This window comes from Bufo bufo, unplaced genomic scaffold (assembly GCF_905171765.1).
Source record: "Bufo bufo unplaced genomic scaffold, aBufBuf1.1, whole genome shotgun sequence".
NCBI classification, from domain to species: domain Eukaryota; kingdom Metazoa; phylum Chordata; class Amphibia; order Anura; family Bufonidae; genus Bufo; species Bufo bufo.
In genome coordinates this window covers 1-10,687 of record NW_024400397.1, presented here as the reverse complement: position 1 = coordinate 10,687, position 10,687 = coordinate 1, and the positions used below count along the sequence as shown (strand labels likewise).

At 43.4% G+C, this 10,687-nt stretch overlaps 1 protein-coding gene across 1 annotated transcript; it reads left to right on the top strand.

Annotated features, from left to right (window-relative positions):
- Positions 1-516: 516 nt before the first annotated feature.
- On the top strand, positions 517-9,971 carry LOC120984155 (olfactomedin-4-like; the record flags this gene model as incomplete). The annotated part of the gene is made up of 4 exons (XM_040413301.1): positions 517-565; positions 1,287-1,552; positions 9,351-9,563; positions 9,812-9,971. Coding segments are annotated over exons 1-4 (688 nt in total), but the record flags the coding sequence as incomplete, so codon positions are not given.
- Between the last annotated feature and the right edge of the window lie 716 nt (positions 9,972-10,687).

Here is a 10,687-nt window from a genome sequence, read left to right as displayed (position 1 = left end):
TTAAATCATGTTTTTATGTTAAACATATTTTTAAAGAATTTTGGTGATGTTTGATTTAATTTTTCATATCAATATCACTTTACTGCAGTTATATGCTTATTATTACAGGCAGGAGTAGAATGACAGATATCACCTCTATAGATAACACAGGATCCACCATTCACAATAGGTGATTGTCAAAGCTTATCTGTTCCCTCTTGACCTCTCCACAGATTACAGAGCATGCCTAGAAAACTCTCCCATAGAAGTCAATGAGTCAGCTCCTGTCCAATGTATCTATGGCCCATGGAGGCTGATGTAAAGCATATCACTAAATGCTGTTAAGAACAGCTCAGGCAAGATGGTCATCCCCATAATTATGTTCAGGAAATAGAATTAAAAACAAATCTTCAACCAAAAAATAAAAACATTTGTAAAAAAGGGTACGAGTCACATTAAATATGAGAGCCCTACTAAATTTCCAATTAAGCCCTGCCTTAGGCACAACATGTTGGGAAAATGTTACCATAGACGGCAATGCTTTTTATTGTAGTCGATGGTATAATCAATCTAATGGAGGTGGAAGGTAAAAATAAAGTTAAAAAAAACTTTTAAAAAAGTCTAAAAAAACTAAAAATTCTAATCCCTTCTTTTCAAAATGTTACAAATAAACAACTGAATCTGAAAACTCCCAAACTATTAAAATATAAGGGTATTGATCCCGTATGCTGAATGCAATATTGATCTTTTTTTGTTGTTTTGCAAAAGTAATCAAAAGTCATAGATACCCCAAAATGGTATCAATAAAAATTACACAACACCCTGCAATAAAAGAGCCCTCACACAGCTCCTAAAGGGACATTTACATTGCGTCAATGAGCAGACAATTATCAGGAATGGCGCTTTTAAAGAGAGTGTTTTTCTTCTTTGCAAGGGGTATGACAAACCATGCACCATTTTGCACCTAAATTGCGCAATTTATCCTTCAACACAAGCCACTGTGATAAGTTTGGTGCAGGTCTAGACAGCCGGTCTCAGTTTACGCCATCTATAAGATTAGTACATCTGCCCCAATGTGTGTAAGCATAAATAAAAGAGAAGCTGTCACCTCTCCTGACATGTCTGTTTTACTAACTACCTGCATTCCCCATGTAATAACAATTCTGGAGCTACTAAAACAAACTTGGGAGGTGACAGCTCCTCTTTAAAGCTACTGAGCCAAAACAATCTTAAAATCTCACAAGTCTTGAAATATTATGTGTCATTTATAGTACTGGTCACTTCAAGTCTTTTTGACCTTCCTTTAGGCTCCGAGGAATGGATGCACCTCTGCTTTCCTGATAGTTTTGTTGATACTTCAAAGGCATTTAGTTGTTATGGCCAGTATTTTACCTATATTGGCAATTTTGGTTTGTCTCAACAGATTCAAAACTTCACTGGGTCTCTGGATGAGCTGGGGGTCTGTCATTGCTCTTCTGTTCTCCCAGACTCCACCTTTCCTGCAGATCGTTTTGAGATGCTGGAGATGTCCAACCAGAACATGACCATCACTGTTGAACAGCAAATCAATAAGGTAAAGAAACATGACTGAAATAACGCATAAAAATTATCATGGAATCAGCCCTTAGACAATATAATCTAATTATCCAGAGCATCAGACGTATTTTAATGTTTGGTCCAAACCAACAGAAATCCATGTTCTTAGGGTTTTTTATTTGCCTTTGTAGCCTAAAGTCTGTCTACATCACACAAAGTTAAAACTAATCTCCAAATAATTTGAGGACTTTCTTTAAAGAGGACCTTTCACCGATTATTACACTATGAACTAACTATACAGACATGTAGAGCGGCGCTCGGGGATCTCCCTGCACTTACTATTATCCCCGGGCGCCGCTCCGTTCTCCCGCTATGTCCTCCGGTATCTCCGCTCACTAAGTTATAGTAGGCGGAGATTTCAGTCACTAAGTTATGGTAGGCGGAGTCAGCCCTTGTTCTGCTCTAGCGCTGGCCAATCGCAGCGCAGAGCTCACAGCCTGGGAGGTTATTTTCTCCCAGGCTGTGAGCTCTGCAATGCGATTGGCCAGCACTACAGAAGAACAAGGGCAGACTCCGCCTACCATAACTTAGTGAACGGAGATACCGGAGGGCATAGCGGGAGAACGGAGCGGCGCCCGGGGATAATAGTAAGTGCAGGGAGATCCCCGGGCGCCGCTTTACATGTCTGTATACTTAGTTCATAGTGTAATAATCGGTGAAAGGTCCTCTTTAAACTATTAATCATCTGTTACTATAAAGAAGAGTCCAAATCCAAAAAGTTCGCCCACATTTCAAGTGGAAACTTTTTTCGAGGCTCCTCAGTCTTTTACTTTGAAAAAAGGTCAATATATTTTCCTTTCCTCTCTTGCATCTCATATTTAGTGAAAGTTAACCTTCTGAAACCCTTGACATTTAGAATTTTGAGGGACTACAAATAGTTACATAGTTACTACGGTTGAAAAAAAGACATAGGACCATCAAGTTCAACCAAAAGATAGATGGGGAGTGAATGTTAGGAAAGAGGATTGACTTCTACACATTTTCGGAAGCATTAATGCTATTTAGTTCTAGGAAATTATCTAAGCCCTTTTTTAAAACCATCCAACATTCCTGCTGTGACTACGTCCTGATTCACATTTCTTACAGTAAAGAAACTTTGATGCTTCTGGAGACTAAACTTTTTCTTCTCCAGGTGGAGGCAGTGCCCCCTTGTCTTTTGTAGGAGACTTTACATGGAAAAACTTTTTGCTACATTGTTTGCATGGTTATATATTTGTATAAATTAATCACATCACCCGTTAGTCGCCTCTTCCCAAGCCTAAATACATTTAATTATTTCTATCTTTCCTCATAACTCAGACCCTCCATGCCCCTTATCAGTTTAGTTTCTCTCCTCTGTACTTTTTCCAGTTCCAGGGGATCCTTTCCATGGACTGGTGCCCAGAACTGAACTGCATATTCCAGATTAGGCCGCACCAATGCTTTGCAAAGTAGTAATATTACATCCCTGCCCCGCGAGTCCATGCCTCATTTAATACATGCCAATATCCTGCTAGCCTTAGAAGCAGCTAATTGACATTGTATACTGTTATTTTATCTATGATCTACAAGGACACCCAAATCCTCCCCCAGTGTTACCTCCCCTAGGACATATGATGCATGGAGATTATTACTGCCAAGATGCATAACTTTACATTTATCCACATTGAACCTCATTTGCCAAGTTGATGTCCAAGCCAGCTTGTAGTTTATGGACATCTTTCATAGACTGCACAGTACTACATAGCTTAGTGTCATCTGCAAAAATAGAAATGGTGCTATTAATCCTATCCCTAATATCATTAATAAATAAATTTAAAAAAAGGGGACCCAGCACTGAACCTTGGAGTACACCACTTATAACCCGGGACCAGTGGAGTAGCATGGGTTGCCAGCACCCGAGGCAAGCCAAGTATTGCGCCCCCCAACCTGTGGCCACGCCCCTTTTTACAGATAATGTAGTCGATATCACTCGCAGTCATAAGTAACACCACAGATAACACAGTGATAACACAGGTAACACCACAGATAACACAGTGATAACTCTCTGAGTACAGATAATGTAGTAGATGGGTGTGAGCCCCCAGAATTCAGAACACACACAGTGTGACCTGAAGTCTGGGGCCAGGATGCTACAGTGTGGGCCAAATCCTATATCCACCCTCCCATCACTACAGAACATACAGGGTAATGCAGCGCTACATACCTCTTAGGCTGGGTTCACACGGGCGTGACGGATTTGTTCAGGGTGCAATGCGTTTTGCACGCGCGTGATAAAAACCTGAATGTGGTACCCAGACCCGAACTTCTTTACTGAAGTTCAGGTTTGGGTTCGGTGGTGTGTAGATGTAATTATTTTCCCTTATAACATGGTTATAAGGGAAAATAATAGCATTCTTTAATACAGAATGCTTAGTAGAAGGTCAATTTAGGGTTAAAAAATAAAATAAAAATTAACTCACCTCCTCCAATTGATCGCGTAGCTGCCGGTCTCCTGTTCTTTCTTCAGGACCTGTCAAAGGACCTGTGGTGACGTCACTGAGATCATCACATGGTCCAATCACATGGTACATCACCACGGTGATGGACAATGTGATTGGACCATGTGATGTGACGTCACCACAGGTCCTTTAGCCGGCAGCTCATGATTAAAGAAGTAAGAAGAGATCGGCAACTACACGATCAAGAGGAGTTAATTTTAATTTTTTTTTAAACCCTCAATTGACCTTCTACTAAGCATTCTGTATTAAAGAATGCTATTATTTTCCCTTATAACCATGTTATAAGGGAAAATAATACAGTGAATAGACTGTCATCTTAGCAACCATGCGTGAAAATCGCACCGCATCCGCACTTGCTTGCGGACGCTTGCGATTTTCACTCAGCCCCATTCACTTCTATGATAAACGCACTATATAGAGCATGCTGCGATTTTTACGCAACGCATAAGTGATGCGTGAAAATCACCGCTTATGTGCACAGCCCCATAGAAATGAATGGGTCCGGATTCAGTGCGGGTGCAATGCGTTCACCTCACGCATTGCACCCGCGCGTAAATCTCACCCGTGTGAACTTAGCGTTACATCCAGTGACGTCTCCTTTGATGTAGATGTTCTCTTTCCTCTTCTTCTCCTTTCAGACTAGACCACCATTTTTGAGCCATTTCTCATCTCTGCAGTTTGACAAAACAATCTTAGTTTACTACTTTTCCATCATTCTCCCATCTTCTGGACAAATCATCCTACCACCTCCAATATTCTGCCTGCTGTGCTCCCCAATACTATACTGCAGAAACTGATAAACCCCCTGATAATACTAGTACCATGCAGATAGTGCCCTTCAATAATTATTGGCACACAGTGCCCTAAAATAACTGCGCCCAGCAAATAGTGCCCCTGACACTAATACTGTAGTGTAAACATAATGTTTCCCAAAAATGGTTGTGGTAAGCTGATACTGTGCCAAGGTGCCCCCACAGTAATAGTACTCCCAAAAGTTCCACCAATAGGAATAATTCTCTGCTAGAGCACACATGGTAGTAATAGTGCTCCTACGGTGCCCCAACATGTCCCCACTGTGACCCAGAAGTAATAATGCGCCCATAGTGCCCATACTAGTAATCATGTTCCCCATAGAGCCATAGTAGCATTAATTCTCCTTATAATGTGACAGTACAAAAAATGCCCCTAGTTGAGTTAATGTCCCCGTAGTGGCCCCATAATGTGCCAGTATAAAATACCACTATATAGTGCCCCCAGTAAATGCCCCCATAGTTTTCCTCTCCCCCTTCCCCCTTCCTCCTAGTGCCCCCCATGTACCAGTATAAAATGCCCCATATATAGTGCCCCAGTAGATGCCCTCAGTGTCCCCCATAATTTGCAAGTATAGAATTCCCCTTCTTAGCGCCCCCGTAGATGACCCCATAGTACTCCTCTCCCACCTTCCTCATAGTACCCACCATAATGTGTCCCAGTATAAAAGGCCCCTATACAGAGTCAACCATATAAAATACCCCTTCTTTGTGGCCTCAGTAGAAGCCCTGATAGTGTTCCTCTTCCCCCTACCACCATAGAGGCCCTATATAAAATACCCCCTCTTTGTGGCCTCAGTAGATGCCCCCATGGTGCCCCCAATAATGTGCCAGTAAGACGTGCCCCCATAGTGCCACCCAATAATGTGCCAGTAAAAAGTGCCCCCAATAATGTGCCAGTCAGAAGTGCCCCCATATATGCCCCCACAGTGCCCCCCAATAATGTGCCAGTAAGATGTGCCTCCATAGATTCTCCCCAATAATGTGCCAGTAAGAAGTGCCCACACAGATGCCCCCACAGTGCCCCCTAATAATGTGCAAGTAAGATGTGCCCCTATAGAAGCCCCTCAATAATATGCCAGTAAGAAGTGCCCCATAGATGCCCCCAATCATGTGCCAGTAAGAAGTGCCCCCCATAGATGCCCCCCCAATCATGTGCCAGTAACAAGTGCCCCCCCCCCCCCCAATCATGTGCTTGTAGCAAGTATTGTACCATATAAAAGAATAAACACTTATACTTACCTCCATAAAGCTGGCAGCAATGCGATGCAGGCCTCTTCTGACCTGTGTCCTGCGCTGTACGGCTCAGGCGGCGCAATGACGTCATTGCGCCGCCTGCACCAGCCTCTGATAGGCTGCAGGCATAGTGCTTGCAGCCTATCTGAGGAACGGGGAAGGAAGACGCCTCTCCCCTGCCCCGCAGCATCCATCTGTATCGCTGTCCTGAGGACGGCGATACAGATGACTATGGAGATGAGCGCTTCCACAATGGAAGCTCTCATCTCCCTGTGCCCTGCCGCAGCCCCCCACTTATTAGCAGGGCCGCGCCGCCTGGGGCGATCGCCTCACTTTGCCTAATTGAGGTTGCGGCCCTGCTGGTGCCCCCTGAAATTTTTGCGCCTGGGGCAACATGTGCTGTACTGCTCTCCACCTGTACTACATGTGCTGTACTGCTCTCCGCCTGTACTACATGTGCTGTACTGCTCTTCACCTGTACTACATGTACTGCACTGCTCTCTACCTGTGCTACATGAAATGTACTGCTATCTATCTGTACTACATGAAATGTACTGCTCTCTACATGTACTACATGAAATGTACTGCTCTCCACCTGTACTGCATGTGCTGTACTGCTCTCCACCTGTACTACATGAAATGTACTGCTCTCTACATGTACTACATGAAATGTACTGCTCTCCACCTGTACTACATGAAATGTACTGCTCTCCACCTGTACTACATGTACTGTACTGCTCTCTACCTGTGCTACATTAAATGTACTGCTATCTATCTGTACTACATGAAATGTACTGCTCTCTACATGTACTACATGAAATGTACTGCTCTACACCTGTACTGCATGTGCTGTACTGCTCTCCACCTGTACTACATGTACTGTACTGCTCTCTACCTGTGCTACATTAAATGTACTGCTATCTATCTGTACTACATGAAATGTACTGCTCTCTACATGTACTACATGAAATGTACTGCTCTCCACCTGTACTGCATGTGCTGTACTGCTCTCCACCTGTACTACATGAAATGTACTGCTCTCTACATGTACTACATGAAATGTACTGCTCTCCACCTGTACTACATGAAATGTACTGCTCTCCACCTGTACTACAAGTGCTATACTGCTCTCCACCTGTACTGCATGTGCTGTACTGCTCTCCACCTGTACTACATGAAATGTACTGCTCTCCACCTGTACTACAAGTGCTATACTGCTCTCCACCTGTACTGCATGTGCTGTACTGCTCTACACCTGTACTGCATGTGCTGTACTGCTCTCCACCTGTACTGCATGTGCTGTACTGCTCTCCACCTGTACTGCATGTGCTGTACTGCTCTCCACCTGTACTGCATGTGCTGTACTGCTCTCCACCTGTACTGCATGTGCTGTACTGCTCTCCACCTGTACTGCATGTGCTGTACTGCTCTCCACCTGTACTACATGAACTCTACTGCTCTACATCTTCCCTGTTATACATATACTGTACTGCTCTCTACTGGTAGCACATGGACTGTACTACTTTCTATATATAGTGTACTGCTCTCTACTGGTACCTCATGTACTGTACTACTTTCTACATATATTGTACTGCTCTCTACTGGTACCTCATGTACTGTACTACTTTCTATATATATTGTACTGCTCTCTACTGGTACCTCATGTACTGTACTACTTTCTACTTGGAGTGTACTGTTCTCCCCCTGTACTGCATGTATTGCACTGCCCTCTACCTTTACTACTTGGAGTGTACTGCTCTCCCCCTGTACTGCATGTATTGCACTGCCCTCTACCTTTACTACTTGGAGTGTACAGCTCTCCCCCTTTACTACATGTACTGTACTGCTCTCTACCTGTACTACATGTACTGTACAGACCTCTACCATTACTACACATACTATACTGCTCTCTACCTGTACCAGATGTACTGTACTGTTATCTACCTGTACTACATATATTTTACTGCTCTCTACCTTTACTATATGTACTGTACTGCAATCTACCTGTACTATAAGCAATGTACTGCTCTCTACCTTCACTACATGTACTGTACTGCAATCTACCTGTACTGCAAAGAATATAGTGTTCTCTACTTTTTCTAAATGTACAATATTGGCTACCTGTGCTCCATATACCATACTTTCTATCTGTAAAACTGTACTTTTTTCTACCTGTACTCCATGTACTGTACCGCTCTCTGCCTGTACTCCATGTACTGTACCGCTCTCTGCCTGTACTCCATTTACTGTACCGCTCTCTGCCTATACTCCATGTACTGTACCGCTTTCTGCCTGTACTCTATGTACTGTACCACTCTCTGCCTGTCCTCCATTTACTGTACCGCTCTCTGCCTGTACTCCATGTACTGTACCGCTCTCTGCCTGTACTCCATGTACTGTACCACTCTCTGCCTGTCCTCCATTTACTGTACCGCTCTCTGCCTGTACTCCATGTACTGTACCGCTCTCTGCCTGTACTCCATGTACTGTACCACTCTCTGCCTGTCCTCCATTTACTGTACCGCTCTCTGCCTGTACTCCATGTACTGTACCGCTCTCTGCCTGTACTCCATGTACTGTACCGCTCTATGCCTGTACTCCATGTACTGTACCGCTCTATGCCTGTACTCCATGTACTGTACCGCTCTCTGCCTGTACTCCATGTACTGTACCGCTCTCTGCCTGTCCTCCATTTACTGTACCGCTCTCTGCCTGTACTCCATGTACTGTACCGCTCTCTGCCTGTACTCCATGTACTGTACCGCTCTATGCCTGTACTCCATGTACTGTACCGCTCTATGCCTGTACTCCATGTACTGTACCGCTCTCTGCCTGTACTCCATGTACTGTACCGCTCTCTGCCTGTACTCCATGTACTGTACCGCTCTCTGCCTGTACTCCATGTACTGTACCGCTCTCTGCCTGTACTCCATGTACTGTACCGCTCTCTGCCTGTACTCCATGTACTGTACTGCTTTCTGCCTGTACTCCATGTACTGTACCGCTTTCTGCCTGTACTCCATGTACTGTACTGCTCTCTGCCTGTACTCCATGTACCGTACTGCTCTGTACCTGTACTACATGTACTGTACTGCTCTTTGCATGTAATTATTATTGTACAATGCAAGAAAGACATGTTATCAGGGATCTGCTATACATGCAACGTGTAACATAAAGTTAAGTGTCGTTGTGTTTGAAGCCTTAAGTTTAAATTTGGCTGAAATTAAACAGACTTGCAATATTCTCATAGATCCACCACTATGAGAGTACACTGAATAGTTACACTGAGCGTCTGGCTAACCTGACCAAACGTGTGGAGGTGATGGAGACTGGAGGTCTCTCGTACACTGAGCTGGACTTTGAGCTGGTGAAGTTGGAGATCAGAGAAATGGAGGCTTTGGTACTGCAGCTGAAATCTTCAATGAATGGTACCAATGTTCAAGTGGAAGCTTTATACCTGGAGGTAAGACAAAGCCTACCATTTATGACTTTATTGTGGACTGTTTGGATATGCTCACAGGTAACCAAGTGGATACATCTAGTCTGTCTCTTTTTCTCTCTTTCTGTATATCTATGTTTCATTTCAATAGAACAGAGACAGAAAGATAGATAGATAGATAGATAGATAGATAGATAGATAGATAGATAGATAGATAGATAATCAACTGTTGCTGTAGACCACCGCACCATTTTATCTTTAATCTGTTGTAGATGCGCAACCTTTCCATCATGGTGAGCCATCTGGAGGTCTACGACAAGAATAATGTCATGGTAATCAGAAGAGAAATTGCAGCACTGAAGAAACGCCTTGAAGATTGTGAAAAGAACCAGACAATCAAACCAACACCTTACCTTCCACAAATGCACAATGGTATGTCAAAAATAATTGTAAGGTATAACTGGGGTCTATCATCAGGACAGAATCCTGGTATATAACATATGGCTCCTCAATGAAGTCTCTGATCCGAAATAACACTGTCCCATCAATAAACTTGAGAATGTAGCAGAATCTAGTACTGCTGTCTTTGGGAACCACTTGTGACCGATTGGGAATGCAAGCTCCAGGTCCCAGGTCATTAAGGCCAGTGACACCATTTTAAGTAATGATTAATGATGTGTGCAATGTGACCCCGCAGGTCAAACACTCGTAAGGGTGGGCGAACTCAGCGGTAAAGTGGAAGTGGTGACCAATACTGTGCTGCATAGGAAAATTCTGCCCAGGGAATCACGCCCTCACTCTAGAATTCTAGAATCCAAAAAGTCACAAACTAGAGGCTTTGCGACCTATTGAATTTTAACACCACTCATTCCAGTTTTCAAAACTAGGTGGCAAAGTGAGCATGGTTAGCTATTTTAATAGAGTTTCACTTCAGATTCATCACTGAGACTTTTTAAAAAGTCGTAAAAAAAAGTGGCAAACACTCCAGTACGAGGGTAGAGTAGGAAAACTGGAGTAACATTTCTAGGCAAAAGGGTTAGGCTTAAAGATGCACCAAAGTTAGCAAACACTATGTGACATTTGATAAATTTGGTGCAAAGCATTCAAACGCAGACTTAAGATAAACTGACTTCACATAGTACCCTCAT